Source organism: Stylophora pistillata, chromosome 11 (assembly GCF_964205215.1).
Source record: "Stylophora pistillata chromosome 11, jaStyPist1.2, whole genome shotgun sequence".
NCBI classification, from domain to species: Eukaryota; Metazoa; Cnidaria; class Anthozoa; order Scleractinia; family Pocilloporidae; genus Stylophora; species Stylophora pistillata.
In genome coordinates this window covers 6940001-6957361 of record NC_142529.1, presented here as the reverse complement: position 1 = coordinate 6957361, position 17361 = coordinate 6940001, and the positions used below count along the sequence as shown (strand labels likewise).

General features: G+C 37.2%; 1 protein-coding gene across 1 annotated transcript; it reads right to left on the bottom strand.

Moving 5' to 3' along the window:
* Positions 1-1485: 1485 nt before the first annotated feature.
* LOC111344826 (uncharacterized) lies at positions 1486-9379 on the bottom strand. The gene is made up of 7 exons (XM_022952084.2): positions 9038-9379; positions 7492-7769; positions 6959-7106; positions 4853-4945; positions 4261-4347; positions 3674-3766; positions 1486-3430 (listed from the first exon to the last, which is right to left on the bottom strand). Exons 1-7 carry the CDS (start codon positions 9132-9134, stop codon positions 3075-3077), a joined length of 1152 nt encoding a protein of 383 aa, XP_022807819.2. The 5' UTR covers positions 9135-9379; the 3' UTR covers positions 1486-3074.
* Between the last annotated feature and the right edge of the window lie 7982 nt (positions 9380-17361).

Sequence of the window (17361 nt, the reverse complement as noted above, 5' to 3'; positions counted from 1 at the left end):
AGTATGCATATTCTCCACACTGTTCCCTATACTTTTCCTAAGGTGCTGACAAGGAGAATTTGTTTAACAATTAAGAGCTTCTTTAGTTGATGATCATTTCCTTTATTCTCCTGACCTTAATGTGTGATTCAGGGCTGATATTGTTAGGAGAAATTAGATGTTAGTCACTCTTAGGGGTTGAAGGATTAAGACATGCGAATTTCAAATTTCACCTGGGAGTAGAATTTTTCCATTCAGAAACTTTCTTTTTGAAAGACAGACGTCTACCGTGGATTCAAACTGTAAAACATTCGCACCCCCGCTGTATAACATGTTAGGACGGGAGTTTGTCGCAGCAGAGCTCCTGTCCGCTGTCAGAGCCCCATACCAAAGAAATAAAACCGTGTAAACTCATCAAACCGAGAATATGCGGTTGCAGTATCACGGGGGTGCACCCCTTCGTAGTTATACAAAACGGTTGTGGTGTGAAAACTAAATAAAGTAAGATTTTAAAGGAAAATGTTTTCTCATCAGCACCCTTCTAAACAAGGATTACCATCTTGTACTTTCATGGTGACCTAAATGAACATAGTACGCATCGTCTGATTGGTAAATTCAGTTTGCAAGTGGATGCTTTATCAGGTCATAGAGCCCGCATTTATTATAAGGTTATAAATCAGGAGCCGAAGGCGAGTAATTTATAGGCTTTCCTAGTGTTCTTCCAAAATCCCAAGTGGCTTTATCACGTTATCGAGTCGGAAAAAAAAAGATGCGTTCTATTGATTTTCTAACAAAGATATAACAAATGCGGGCTCTCTAACCTGATAAAGCATTCGCTTGGAAACTGAATTGACCAATCGGATCGTACTAGACGCTAGGTGTTATGTTCCTAGCCTGAGAAAAGTAGCCGTCGTTTCACTGCCTTCGTTTCCTTTTAGCAAGGGAGCGAAAGGACGGCTGCTTTTCTCAGGCTATTCTGTTCCTTAAAACAAATTGTGTATTGGTAATAATATTAATACTGCCACTCCTAATAGCTGAAATTTAAAAACGATCTCTGGCTAAAATGATTAAAAACTACGAGCTTTGGACTGCCCGAACTGCAATCTTCGACGGGTAAAATGAATGATAAGAAAGCGATGAGAGAAATAATTATTTCGCAGCTGATGTCTTTATTTAAATTCTCTCATCGCTTTCTTATCATTTATTTTACCCGTCGAAGACTGCAGTTCGGGCAGTCGAAAGCTCGTAGTTTTTAATAATTTTAGCCAGAGATGGTTTTTTAATTTTAACTATGTTCCATCCGATCCTGGCTGCGGCCCTTCAATATTTTCACTCCTCAGTAGTATTGTAAGTAAAGTTGCATGGCAAAGAATATCATTATTGTAGATAACTAAAAAGATTCAACTATACATCGGCTTGCATGTTAAGCGATTTCTTATATTTTAAACATCTTTTTGAACTTATTTGTTGGAAATCGGGTCCTGCAAGCGTGGAAGCCACCATAAGTTGATTGACTAGTGAACTTTATCACAACAGAGCTCAAACAGTGAAGTAACAAATTGTAGCTGTGAAAATATCAAGTACAACGAGGCTAAAAGGTATAAACATGCGTAACAAGTTTGTGCATGAAAAACATATCAAACTGATTTATGCGCTGAAAATGTTACATCATAATAAGAACCTAGTCTAAGACGATATACTTTACGAGGGTTTGACAAAATTCTTTATAGAAGAAAATTTCCTCCCTCTCAAGGTCATTATATCACGGGACAGATTGACCAGATAGATCATTTAGGATATGTTGTTTCCTAGGCAAATGGGTCCGTTTTGAGAAAAAAACTTTTGTTCACGAACCATTGCACTCGAGACTTAAGGCATAGTTTCCGCAATACAAACCGACTTAGGACTTACTGTAAATTGGCTTGAAGATATGTTTTCGTACAAACAAGTACGTCTACGAATCAGTACTTAACAATGGTTGGGTGAGAGATTAAAATAAACACCAGGGTCACACAGACTTCAACCAAGAGATGATTTAAAGGGAAAATTTACTCCACGTTCTCAAATGAGGTGAGGCGACGATGAGGATTCGACTTATAGGCTTAAATTACAATAATTACAATAGTTCTAAGGAAATTGATAAATAGAATGAAATAGATAGACTGACAACTTAGAGTTATATCCTCCTAGCGATGTGAACGGGTAGATGGCCATTCCTGATGATATAGACTGAAACTCGACGTAATGAAAGCGAACGCTGATATAATATATACTGAAAAACGAGAACTGAGAAAGTTTTTCAAACAAATCACATGATGATCGACGACTTAAATTTCAAATCAAGTGTAACGCAAGAAAGGGAAATTAAAAGTCACACACGTTTGAATAGTTGCAATTAAAGCTGGGTTAAGATAACACACTGTTAATGTGAAATTTGGTTTCAGATCTGAAGGCTTACAAGAAAATTCAGTTTAGTTTTTCTTTTCTACAATTTGATGATTGGATGCTCTGAGAAGAAGAGGGACACCTGTCGTAAAAAGGCTCTTGAATAAACAAGTAAAGCAACCTGGACTAAACTTTAACCATGTGTCTACACGAAGTGCAAATAGCCTTGATTTATTTATGAAGCTCATATAAACTATGTTCTCTAATTTGGTTACTGAATTTTACATTTTATCTTAGGATTCTATTGTAATTTTATTTTTAACTTTTCTTAGATTTAACAATTTTTTAGCTTCTATATATTATAATTTCTACTCAGGACCAGCCTGAAAACCACCTGAGGGTGAGGTTGCCTCCTGGCTAAAGATATTTGTAATTATTATTATTATTATTTTTATCATTATTATGTTATCGCTAATCGGCCTTCGAACAACTAGGCCCAGAGCTTATTTACATCGACTTCATTATCAAGTTCTCTGGATTTTTTATTCGATTTAAGATATATTTTAACCACTTATATCGAAATAACGTTTCCTCCTTGGTTAAAGGGACAAATGAACTGACTAGTGAGATTCAACCATTCCACGAAGCAATCTGATTGTAGGATCTTTTAATTGGTGCTGCAAAATTTGATGTGATATGAGACTTCAATTTCAGACGCCGATACCACCTGCCTCAACATTTTCATAAATTCTATCATTATCATTCCCTGTTTTTTCCCTTACAAATCCTACATTGCAATAATAAGGAGTCGAGTATCTTCTTTGTAATGACGCATAAGCAGATGGTTCAGGTGACTGGACTTCAGGAGGCCGAAGTTCCATATAATGAATAGGCTCTGACTCTTGTCGTACAACAGGTGGGACAGGGATGTCATGGTCTGTAATATAGTCTTCATTCCTTCTCACACCTTTCCGTAACTGCCAAATGAGTCCCCCAATAATAACGAACAACACCAAAACAATAACGGACAGAGCAATGAGAATAAGGAGATAGAGATTTTGTTTCCCTATAACATAACAGGAATCCGTTTTAATGCCTTAGCAAAACTTTGTTCTATATATATTTGGGTAGCTGCAGTAATCTTCTTTCTGCTGAAGGGATTCAAGAGCTCCTCTTTGCCTTTCTGCTAAAGAGATTCCATAGCTCCTCTTTTGTTATTTTTACATTGTCTACATTACCTTCTAAGGAGTAGAGTGCTAGTTTTAAAACCTAATAGTATATAACATAACAAGTTGTGCTCTAAGCCTACCATTGTCTTCGGTTGTCGTAGTTTCATCAGCAGCAGACGTATTGGTTCCTGCAGGGGTGGATGCTCTACTAGGGGTATATGTTACTTCAATCCCTGTGAAATTGATCAATCGCAATTTTATTATTATCCAACTTGACCCAAGTAGATTAAAAAAATACAAATGAATCAAATGGCTTTAGGATAACCAATGTCAGCCTGAAAGTGCAGTATCAGAGTCATTCTGTTCCTTGGGGTACCTGACACTAATCAAGCCAATCGGGAAGTTTATTTCTCCAACTGTCATTATGGTATTATATAAATAAAGGCTATCCGTGGTAGTCGCTTTTTCTACTTTTACTGTACCCTTAGTATGGCTTGTTTTAAAGATTGAAAGAAACAGCGTCAATGGCAAAGTGAAGCTAAATTTTTTTCTTTCCCGTGTCCACAAATTTCTAGGTATGGGCTGTAGCTAGGTAGCTGCAGCAATCTCCTTTCAACCGATGAGATTCCAGGTCTCCTATGTTGCTATTTTTACTTTGTCTACAGTATCTCCCAAAAGGTAGAGGTTTAAAACATATATTTCATGAACATTTGTGCTCTAATCCTACCAGAGTCGTTGGTCGCCGCAACAGTTTCAGCAGCAGAAGACGTAGGGGTTTCTGCGGTAGTGGATACCCCACGAGTGGCTGTAATCACTGTGAAATTGATCAATATCAATTTTTTTATTTTCTACTGAGTTGACCAATTTTTCCAAAATGTATTGAAAAGAAAAAAAGGATGTCGGCCATGTCCACCTGAAAGGGCAGCACAAAGTTACTCTGTTCCCTGGAATACCTGACATTACTAAAGCCAATCGCTAAGTTTACTTTAGGTATCCTCTTCCCTCCCTACTTATAAGATATCCCTGCGGTTTCCATGGGGATTCTGTGGTAGTTGCTTTTTTTCTACTTTCACTGTACCTTAAATACGGCTTGCTGTAATGCTGGCGATTGAAAGAGACAATTACTGGCAATGGCAAACCCAGCCAATAATTTTCTTTCCTGTGCCAACAAATTTCTAGACGTGGGCTATAGCTAGGTCGCTACAGCGATTTCCTCACTGTAAAGAGATTCCAACTCTCCCAAGGTTACATCGCCAACAGTACCTCCCAATAGGTATTTTCAAAACATATATTTCATGCACTTTGGTTTTTAATCTTACCACTGTCCTCGGTTGTCACAGCTTCAGTCGCAGAAGGCGTATTGGTTCTTTCAGTGGTGGATGCTCTACTAGTGGTAGATGAGCTGGCTTTCACTGTGAAATTGATCAGTATCAATTTTCTTTTGTGACTAGGTTGACCAATTTTGCCAGAGTATTTAAAAAAAAAAAGGGTAATGAGTCAAAAACTAAACTCTTGGGTTACCCAGTCGACCTGAACGTTCTGTAGCAAAGTTATACTGTTCCCTGGAATACCTGACATAGACCAAGCTAATAAGGAAATTTACTTCAGTTATCCTCTTCCCTCCCTGCTAATAGAATATCCCAAGGGTATCGTAGGGGTATCCGTGGTAGTCACTTGCATCCACTCTCACGGTTACTTTAATAGGTTTGTTGTTAATGTTGAAAGTTGAAAGAAAAAAGCGATGTCACTGCAGGATTGACTTGAAAGGTAGCAATGGAATAGTCCATAAAAATGTACCAGCATTAAGCTTGGGTAATATGAATTAGTGATGTGGTCATTTCTACTGACAACATAAAATCACGTGTTTCAAACACTCTTCTTTTCCTCGACTGAGAAACTCATTCTCTTTTGAAACACTAGAATCAGACTAGGCCATTCGGGCATTTACTTCAATTACGCTCTTTTCTGTTTAATACAGAGGAACTTTTGGTTCTTAATTTGTTTTAATTTTGCTGCTCAGTGATGCTGCTGAAAGACGATCTATAGCAATGGCAAAATTTGTAATAATAATGTGTTGTTTCAGATTTCATATCAGGTCCTATTAATGTGACATTTATTTCGAGTTTTACAAATGTAGTTCTTTCCAGAGATAAATAATTTTCCTTTAGTATAGAAATTATTCATATGATGGACGATCCTCGCAGTAGATAGCGCTATTTGAGCAATAGCGAAATTCAGACCTGAAAAAAATCAGGTCTGAATTTCGCTATTGCTCAAATAGCGCTATCTACTGCGAGGATCGTCCATCATACGTATCAAATACCGCAGTTCAAAATATATGATTTTCATATATTTATTCTATCTCATTTATCACTTTCACGGGTTCATTACGAATCAACTTAACGGCCTGCTCTCAGTTGGCTTGTTAGCTCAATTGGTTAGAGCGCTGCACTAGTATCGCAGAGGTCAGTGGTTCGAGTCCCGTACAGGCCTGATTTTTTTCAGGTCTGAATTTCGCTATTGCTCAAATAGCGCTATCTACTGCGAGGATCGTCCATCATACGTATCAAATACCGCAGTTCAAAATATATGATTTTCATATATTTATTCTATCTCAGAAATTATTCAGTTTTGGAGCTGAGGCTATGATAAGGCTATCTGGGCATAGCTTAGGTCGCTCCGGCCATGACTTTTGGTTCTTACTTTTTTTCTTGCTTTTTTTTTAATATTGCTTCTTAGTGACGCTGTTGAAAGACGATCTATAGCAATGGCAAAATTTGTAATAATAATGTGTTGTTTCAGATTTCATATCAGGTCCTATTAATGTGACATTTAGTTCGAGTTTTACAAATGTAGTTCTTTCCAGAGATAAATAATTTTCCTTTAGTATAGAAATTATTCAGTTTTGGAGCAGAGACTATGATAAGGCTATCTTGGCATAGCTTAGGTCGCTCCAGCAATGACTTAGCTCCACACTGAAATATTCATTGTAATTTCCATTTACTGTTCCTGCAGTACTCAAGGTTTTTGACTCAAAAGATTGATAGAATATAGGCAGCAGTGAAAAAACGCATAATGATGCACTATAGTTGAGAGTATCATAAATTGGAAGACTGGATTTAGACTAGGGCATTACGCGTGACTACAAAATACTTTGTAGTCACGCGTTGTGACTACAAAATATTTTTGGTGTTCGCTTTTGTTTTTCCGTTCCTTTTAGTACTGCTAGTTGTTGATGCTGCAATCAAAGTAGTCAATGTGAAATTGATCCTAAGTCTATCAATTTGATCATCATCGAAAGTATGAAAATTAATGCGAGGGTATGCTACAGAGAGAGAACTTTCCTTTCAGGTAAATAAATGTTGTTTTAATCTGATTTTGCTTAAATGAAAATTTTTTTTTCAGATCATCAGTAAACTAGTCACCTGCTATTTTCTCCTTTCCAAAAATCTCCGTTGTCATACACACATCGCCTTGGTATCCTGCGGGCAGGAATCGTAGATACCTTGCTGTGACTGTGGCTTTAAGATCATGCTTCCTCCTTAAGGTCTTCTCATTATATCCTTGGAAGATCTGAAAGGTTTGAAAAGCCCCAATTAATAGAAAATATTTCATTTACTGACTTATGCAATGATGAGACCTCAAAATGAATAGATACACCTAGGTAGAGTCCCCCCCTCCCCATATCTTATACACCCATCTTTGCTTATGTAATTTGTTAGCTCAAAGAAGGCTGTGACAAGGTGGACGTGCTCAAAAACAGAATATCAGTGTTTACAGGTCTCAATCATTGAAAAAAAACCTTAAAATTTATTTATTCGATTATTAAAGAAGAACAGTCGTAATTGTTTAATTTTACGTTTGGCGTTTCAAGAAAAATAAACCAATGTACCTAGAGTTATCAACGAAAGAAACATTTGCCTCACGATTTTGAGTCAGGCTAACATAGAGTTGTCACCTTAACTTTTCCGTTTTCCTTGTAGTCTTCCCAAGTTGATCCATTTGTGGATATTCGTATTGTATAGTTCTTCACAGGCTTGTTTGCTGGAAAAATTTCGTGAGCGGACACAGCGCAGATGGTATGAAGCGTGTGTAGATTAATCTCTATATATGAGCTGGTGACACTTGTTTCTGCACACCCTTTTAATCTTGTGCTGTCGGTGGTCTTCGTGCCGGTCTCGTCAGGTGTGCCGCTTTGAATTATTCCAGTGTCGTTACGAAGACTACCGCAGTTAGCTTCAGACAAAGAGAGCATAAAAAAAATTTTTGTAACATTGTACCTACGGTAAGTGAGGGCATCCGGTTAATGAAATTCAGTAAGAGGGCAGAAATAAACGTCAGATCCCGCCATTTTCAACCACGGTGAGTACCTTCTCCCACAAAAGATAAATTATCCATATTCAATTCGAAAAAAACCTGATTTCTTAATTTTTAAACGGGATTCCAGATACCTCATTCGAAACTTTGGGTTTAGACTCTACAATCCAGATTCTGGATTTTCGACATTACGAGACATAGGAGTAAAATGGCAAATCTTAAAGTCAGTTATCGTGGAAGTGCTTAAAAGTTGCACTCATGTATACACCCAAATTACACCGTCATAGAAAATATAAAAGATTACAACCAAAACAGGAAAAAGCCAATTTGGAGTTGCATAGCATTAAAAACTACCCTCTGGTCATATATGCCCGTCAGGCGAACTATTTTCATTGAATTTCCACTAAATATTTTTTCAAACCTCTTGAGAATGTTAGATTTTGTTTAGAGATTTACGCGATTCTAAGAATTGAAAAGGAAATGTATAGGGTAATGCATATAATGCTTTTCCTACATAATAATTAATTCTAATTTGCCTTTTCCATTTTTTTGCCATTTTTAATTAGGTGTAAATTCCAACGTAGGAAAAGATTCGACCCAGACCGTAAAGATGTTTGTGAAAGCTCTATGTTTATGACGGTTTTATATTCTTATAGATGGATGAACAAAAACTGCTCCTGACCATTCCACAAAGGCTCCGAAGTCGAACTCACATTATTGAAATCTGACTTAGATAATGTATTGATATCAAGTGTTTTTCACTGATTTAAGAGATAACAGCTCTGTACAAGTTTCGACAAACAGCTAGGGTTTTTGAAAACCGTTGTAGCAGTTGTTATCTATCGTATCACCTTGACACAAAGATAATTTGAGCGTCTAAAACTAAAGCATACAAAGGCAATTTGACCTGCAACGCGATAAAAATTCGAACAACAAACTGTTATATAGCAGAGTTTTGAGGGAAGCTGTAAACATTGCTGCTATACTTGTAGAATCTGAATGTTGTAAGGCGTGCTTCCGAACGTTGTAAATCAATTTAAGGCGAGTTTTTTTTCTGATTCTATCCAGTTTCTTGTTTTGTGTTGCGCAAACTTTCCTTTTGCGTCTCGAAATCACGGTCACGTCCGATCTTTGATGTCAGCAAGCGCAAAATGCAAACTAGTCAAAGGAATTTTTGTAGTTCTCACCTGAGGCCACACTTCTCGGAAGAAGAAAATAGAAAAATGCCAGAAGGAAATATAGCACGGAATGTAACACTGTCATGTTGGCTTTTAATTTACCCATTCATCTGAACAGGATAGAGCCTTGATCACAAGTTTAACTACTTTTCTGGGTAACCCCCCTCTAAGACAGGAAGTCTTAAATTTATGATTTGTAATCAGTTGCAAGTGGCATTTTGGAACCTAAGCGTAAATTTGGACCAGAAAACGGTGGGAAATTAGTTCCCGAGAAAATTTTATAAACTTAACAGTGAGAATAAAAAACTTTGTTATTTCATACACAATTAACGAATATGTTCTACTTTGTATTTGGTCACTGATACAATTTTTTACCTCTGATATAAAAAATTGTCACTTCTGGAATTTTTTGTTGTTGAATGTGACATCACAGGTTAATCCCCAAAACCGCAGAAAGTTGAACTGAATGAAATTGACAATATTAGTCAGTTACATAATGATATCTCCTTGGTAAGTGCAAATTCAATGGAATGCCATTCCTTTACTAATTAAGAGAAAACCCTCCTAAGCATTATTTCAGACAAGCTTTATATCTTCATTTTCTTGCTCAGTGTTAGTTTTTTTCCTCCAATATTATAAGATGATAAAGTGCATCTAATTAACCGTCTAAACTTGGCTCCTTTCTTTACTCTGCGACGTGATGTATATCGTGGAAAGAATCAATTTAGTGCACTCCCTGAAGGTGAATGTTTCGTAGACCACGAGTTGTGTCCTCTCACAGTGAGATTACAGTTAATTTTTTATTCTTATCTCTTCCAAATTGCTCTCCAAATTAGGTGATTCATACAAATAAAACAGCATACAAAATAGACTTAGTGTAAATATGACATTGAATTTACTGAACCATTACAACATCCGCTATTCAATGCACGACTACTTACCTAAGTTTGATCTTTGAAATCTGTTTCTACGCAGTATGACACAATCTCTCCTTTCTTGATCTCGAATGCAGAAAGAAGATACTGACTTCAACCTTTGAAACGTCCGATTTTCAAAATTTTACAATTCAACGGCTGTTCATCTTTGTGTTGAGTTACGAGTTCGAAGATGTGACCGAAACAGCACGCAGGATCAATGGTAAAAAAACGACAAGCTTAGTTATGCACAAGTTCTTGCATCGTTGAAGTTAAACTTATATTATAATTTCTCACGTTCGCGTCTGTGAAAATGCCAGTATTAATCTATTACATAACAAACCAGAAACTAGTCACAGCGAAAAAATAGAAATAACAATATGCATAAAATAAACAATACCTAAATGACCAGCAACTCTAGAAGTTAATGGCACGTAACAACATAAGAATGTTCTAGACAGGCGTAGGGTAAAATATGGAGTGGACCATTGCACCCTTGGACTATTTGATCATTTTTGAGCATTTTTTTTTTGGACCATCTTTCGGCACAGTGTTTTTATTTTGTATTATTAGGGAGGGATGGGTAGGTATAATTTTTCATCTACGTGGGGTGAGGTAATAATATGGGTAAATGCTCTTTGTTAAAGGAAATTTTAACCTGATCTTATACATGTAGTTAGAGCAAAAGAACTCGACCGATCGGAAGGTTGAATCGGTCATTTCACCACGTGTGTGGAATGAATAAATCAGTGCATTTGCTATTTGATAGAATAATTCCGCCATTAAGCCATACAATGCAAATCTTTTATTTTGAAGAATTATCTGGTACTATAGTAAACTATGCTGTGTTAAAGGTGTCATCAGTGAACGTTGTCAATGAGCCTTATGTTAAAACAGAACTCAGACAGTTAAGTTCTGATCGACTGTAAAAGATTAGAGCTGTACAAATGTCAAGTAAAATGTAAAACAATAAGCATCTGTATCAAGAACATTCATGCAAAATGCTGTAAACGATCTAATGAAGCTGTGAAAATGTTCACATCATAATAAGATCTACTCTTAGAGAATATACTCTGATAAGGCTTGACAAAATTCTTTATGAGAGAAGGTTTTCTCAATCGGTCAACATCAATATCATCAGATAGACCGGGGTCCAGTTATTCGAAGGACGACTCGGCACTAAGTTGAAGCTAATCTAACGTTAAATTTTAATAAGGGTCTCTTTATTCCTTTGTTGAAAAGTCTTCTTTGGATAGTTTTCTCAGGTCTTTTTAGAGCATTCAGTCATCAAATTTTTCGATAAAATGAATTTTCTTTTAAAGATTTGTGATTCGAAATCGTTGTTGAGGACTCCAGCCTCTTGTTCTACATTTCTTGAAGGGAAATATTTTGCAATTTTTCCAATTTAAAATTGCAGAGAAGGAAAATATGATGGCCAAATTTTTTGTGTTCAACTTCCTTTTTTCTTACTTTGCTGTTTAGTCGAGACTCCTTAATATAAATTTGAGCCTTTTTCCCTCTAGAAGGGACTTTATTCCTATCCTGATATAAAAATTTGCCAATATTTCCTAAAAGTGGAATACAAGAACCTGAATTAAGAATAGCTGTACTGAATTTAAAAATTCTGTTTTACTGAGTGATTCTTTGCGGCCAAAATGCAACTTAGTTTCATCTAATACGAGTTATGGATTGACAAAAAACGCGAGAGTTTTTTTTTAACAGATGGCGTCGAACGACACCATCTTTGCAACTGACGGTGCTTTAAGTTCCAGCCAAAATTTGTTAACGAGATTCCGGATTCCGATTTCATATTCTGCATTCCAGATTCCGGCATTTCGACATCTTAGGGTAGAAGAGTCGATAGTGAGATCTTAATTTTTTATATCGTAAAAATTTGCATGTAAATACCATCTTAGAAAACGATTTACCTCGGAGATTGAGGAGTTTATGGGCGTTCTTACAAAGAGGAGTGATGGTTTTTGACAATTTTGTATCGTAATAGATATAAATCATCCAGTAAGAGCTCCTGATTGTTTTGTAAGGCACAGAAACTGAACACACATTCTTTGACTGATATGATAAGTCCACATCACAGACCTTGACACGCATAGAATTTGAGCGTCTAAAACTTATAATTAAGCACAAGAAACGCGATTTAACGTGGAACTCAGTTGAAGTTCACAACAACCACTGCTACTATACTTGTAGAATCTGGATGTTGTAGGGTTTCTTTTAACCCTGATTATACCCTAGAAGTCAATTGAAGTGATTTTTTTTTCTGATTTTATCCGATCGATTAAGGCTTGCTAGCGTTAACTTCAAAATTTTTTAAGTTGTCATTGGTTGTTCTCCACCTGAGACCATACATGAAGGAAGAAGAAAAGCGAGTGCACGCAGATGGAAATATCGCTCGGAGTCTAGCAGTGCCATGTTTGTTGTCACCGATTGATGTAAGCAATAAAGAGCCTCCAATTTTAGTTTTAAGCCACTTTTTACGGGTAAAACCAACTCCCTTAGAGATGGGAAGTCATAATTCCGGTGTAATGATCATTTTTCTAATTATATTAAATCTTATTCTGTTTTTATTATGAAATCACTGCATGACTTAATATGCAATTGCTACACGTTTTAGACATACGAAGCGCCTGCTCAATCATGGATATCTATACATCATAACGAACTCGTGGCAATGAAATTATGGAACCAAATTCTGGATTGTAATACAGCGCGAGGGACAATTAAGGAACGGCCACTACTCAACGTCTAGGAGGACGGAAGGGGTGGTCGGAAGAATTGGTATAAAGTTAGCCTGATCAATACATAAGACTATGTAAACTTCTCTCAAGCATGTTTCCTCTTCATTGGTTTTCAATTTTCTACAGTACGCCCCTTTAAACTATGTTGCTAACGACTTTTCCCTCTTCGTTTCCCTGAAAACCATTTTATTCCCTCTGAAAAACTTTCTACACCCCCCCCCCCCCTTCTACCGCGATGGTCACAGCTTTGAGAGGGATATTCTTATCTAACGAAATGAAAATTTTAATTTTTTTGTTGTCTCTATCACTGATTCTATTTTTTGACTTTGACACCCACAATAGGGACCTTGATAAGCAAACCACAACGGCTATGGCAACGAGAACGTTGCAAAACAAAACATCCAATGGGCAGAACAATAGCTCAGCACGTGCATTTAAAAAATTTGCACCTTTGCGCCTGCAAAACAACAAGGTGATTAAGCAGAATTCACTTAGTCAAAAACGGAAACGCCTTCGGCAAATTAAGCAAGTTTTCATTTGGAACTCAAAGTTGCTCTCATGACTTGTGGTTAAGTTGAGGTGTTGTGCCGTACGAGACGGTAAACACATCAATCTACTTCTCCTCAGCTAACTTTACTCTCCCTTAGCTCAAACTCACCCTAATCATGATATCTCGAGCTTTACAAAGTAAAAACGTCGGTTGATGAAAGTCAAAGCGTCAAACATAGCTGACTAACACGTCATTATCTTAATTGCTATTAATGCGAACATGATAACACTGATTTGAGTGAAAACGTAATACATTTAGCTTAACTTTCCACATGAAACGTTCTTCTTAAAATATAAATGAATAAAGGCTGATAGTTTCGAAAGAAACTGTTTGGGGCTGCGTCGGTGGGAGTAACGAAATAATTTGGATATATCAACAAAGTTGAAGTGGTAAATTGGCCACCGTAACGATTACAAAAGCTGACGTTTCGAGCGTTAGCCCTTCGTCGGAGCGAATAGAGGAATTGTGGGTTGTGTGTGCTTTTAAAGGCAGAAAATGGAGCTACGTTGTTGGTAGGAACATGGCAACGAGAAAAACATGAATAAATTAGTGGAATGAAAAGCGTTCGTTGATGCCTGTGGGATTAAGACTGCCGGTTTGAAAGATGAGCTTTTGTTCAAGATTTTTACGGCTTTCCGTGCTACCTAAGCGCAAGGAAAGACCGCAGATTGCTATATGTTGCTTAGAATGATTAGGTAAATCTAAATGTCTAGCGACTGGTTTCGTGGTGTCCTTGTCATTCCTTTCCACGTCTCGAAGGTGTTCTCGGAATCGGTCACCTAGTCTTCTGCCTGTTTCGCCGATGTATATCTTTTTGCAATAAGTGCAAGTTATGCAATAGATTACATTGGCGGAGGTGCACGTGAAGTGATCGGTGATCTTAATGGATCGTTTAGGTCCCGATATTTTATCAGTGTTGTCAATGAAAAGACACGTTTTGCATCGTGCACGAGCGCATTTAAAAGTGCCTGGTTGGTCATTAGTCTGAAAAGAACTTCTGATCAAAAAATTGCCTATGTTTTTGTCGCGTTTGAATGAAATGAGCGGAGGCTACGAAAAGGTAGTGCTTGTCAGGATCGTTTTGAAGTAATTTAAAGTTTTTAAGAATGATGGATTTAACTGAGTGGTTGTGAGGGTGAAACGTGAGAGTGAATGGAATGCGGTCGGTTCTTCTTAAAAGGCTCATATAAAAAAATCCTTAATGTACGAAAATGACTGTTGATTATGCAAAAATGGTAAAAATATTAAATTGAATTTGATTAGCGTTCTTAGCACGCATCTCAGTTGCACGCCTCGATGCGTTTACAATGAGTAAGTTAAATATGAATTGACCATTTACGGTCATATAATACTATTAAAAAGTATAAGATAAATAATATTAATAGAATATAATAAAATAGTTGGTAAATAAATATAATATAACTCTATGCAATAAATATATATATGGTCGACTATCGTACTCGATGAAGTCCATCCTAGCGTAGGTGTGTGCGCCTATGGGATCTGATGCCGAATTGGGAGGCGCACAAGCGGCCACAAGTCGGGGCAAACGATAGAATGCTGTGTGTGATCTGCTCTGGCCTTCCTTGCCGCTCTCTTTGCCACCTGCCTGCTTCTTCTCTCGTGTTCCAATGATTCCATAGCCTTGTGAGTGGCCATGCACAAACAAGCAGATCGATCGTTGGCCATGTTCTCCCACTGGTCCACTGATATGTTGCATTTCTTAAGTGACCTTTTCAGGGTGTCCTTGTAACGTAGACGGGGTCTGCCTCTTGGCCATTGGCCCTCACTTAGCTCACTGTAAAATATCTGTTTAGGCAACCTGGTGTCCTCCATGCGCATGGTGTCCTGTCCATCTGAGCTGTGCCTTTGTCAGCAAGGAGTCTATGCTTGGCATCTTGGTTTGTTGCAGGACCCGCTCGTTGGAGATTCTGTCGAACCATTTGATGTTCAGGATTTTTCGGAGGCAGCGCTGATGGAACTGGTCAAGTAACTTGACGTATAATAAATACATATATAAAATTGTCATTGATAATGTAACAGTTGACAGAACGTTCATATCTCGTGTAATTCAATCGAGTCCTCTTTGATTAGGTATGTTTTTAGTAAAGATTTGAATTCGAACTGACTAATAGGTTCAGCGTTCATAATAGTTTAAGGAAGAATGTTCCAAAGCTTGGGCGCAGCGACAGAGAAAGCTCCGTCACCTTACGTGGAAGTAAAAGACTTACAATAGGTACTCTCAAAAGCCTTTTAGACGCTGAACATAAAGCGTTGTTGGGAGTATAATTCTCTAGTAAAGTACTTGGATATGATGGCCCATGACCGTTGATAACTTTAAAAGCAGTGAGTAAGACTAGTACTTAAAACATTATTCGCTGGTTGATGGGCAATCAGTGCAATTGGTGATGAACTGGAGTGATATGTACCCTGCGCTTTGTTCTAGCTATTAGTGATGCCTTCATTGATAACTTTCTTAACATTGCAAAGAAGAGCTTTGATGATTGCAATTTCCCATCGCAATGGAAGACAGTACAAGTCCACTGTATCCACAAAAAAGGTAATACTCACGATTGTGGAAATTATCGTCCAATTTCACTTCTAAATATACCAAGTAAGTTTTTGGAAAGTATTGCCTGCTTTCAACTTGACTCTTTTCTGAACCAACATAAACTAGTTACCACCTCCCAATGGGGCTTCAGGAAGGGTAGGTCCTCTGAGTTGCTGCTTCTCAGCATGACAGAAAAATGGAGGCTTGCCTTAGATGAAGGAAAATCAGTTGGTGTAATCTTTATCGACTTTCAAAAGGCATTTGACTGTGTGTCTCATCAAATTTTTACCTGATAAACTTCAAGCCTCTGGTCTATGTGGGGACTCACTTGACTGGATTGTTAATTACTTGAATAACCGCCACCAGTTTGTGACTATTAATGGTACAAATTCTGAGAAAATGAGAGTAACTTTTGGCGTACCCCAAGGCTCCTTATTGGGCCCCAGACTTTTCAGCATCTTTACAAATGACCTACCTTTGTCTGTTGACTCAAAGATAGAAATGTTTGCCGATGACTCTACTGCCTACATCATTGGAAACTCTATCGACTCTATTTCAACCCAAATTCAAATTCTCTTGCATCAACTACTTACCTGGTCCAAACTAAACTCCATGTTCATCCATCCAGCCAAGTCTGAAGTCATGTTTATCTCAAAAATACCATTCATCGGCCCAATTAGACAAATCACTATAGACGATAAACCAATCAACTGGGTTTTCAGCTCATCTTGCTTAGGAGTCAAACTTGACAACAAGCTTAACTGGTCTCCTCATATTAAAATGGTGAACTCAAACTTCAATGCAAAGATTTCTAAGCTTAAACAGATGAGGACCTTCAACCGATCCACTCTGGATTCTATTTACTTCAAATGTATTCTGCCAAGCGTAACTTATTGGATATCTTTGTGGGGATCTTCCAACTTGTTGGCCGACCTCGAGGATTCGCACATCCGTGCTGCCAGACTGATTCACATGATCAGCACTATATATCTCAAAACATGAAGTTCTTAGCATAGCAAAATGGACGTCTATACATTACATGTATAAGAGAAGACTTGCCTGTATTGCATACCAGGCCTTTCATAACCTAGCTCCTGATAACATAAACAGTTTATTTACAAAGCACCAGACTTCATACAATTTAAGAGATAACTTAAGATTTGCTCTTAAATGTCCCAAATCCAAAGCCCTGCACAATTCTTTCACTCATCGCGCTAGTGTTGTTTGGAATTGCCTACCTAGTCAGTTAAAGTCTAAGCCTAGTTACTCTTCTTTTAAGGCTAGTATTAAGAAATTCTATAAATGCATTGACCAAATTAATTTCGGCTAAAACTCCACTGCTACCAACAATATCAGTGACGAATTTAAGTACTACTGATATCTAGTTTGCCATTTTGTTATCTTATTATTATTATTACAGTTATTATTTATTTAAAATTTTTTAATTGAAATCTTATCTTTGTATATACTTTCCTTTAAATGCATTGTTTGAGTTAATTTGACTGATACTAATATTTATATACATATATATATTTACTTACTTATCCTACCCGTGTATATAA

Coding starts and splice junctions, on each gene's coding strand:
- LOC111344826 (XM_022952084.2), bottom strand. CDS start 9,134: ATGGGTAAATTAAAAGCCAACATGACAGTGTTACATTCCGTGCTATAT. Junction 3,767..4,260: donor TGCGGCGACCAACGACTCTG/GTAGGATTAGAG, acceptor TCAATTTCACAG/GGATTGAAGTAACATATACC. Junction 3,431..3,673: donor TACGACAACCGAAGACAATG/GTAGGCTTAGAG, acceptor GTTATGTTATAG/GGAAACAAAATCTCTATCTC.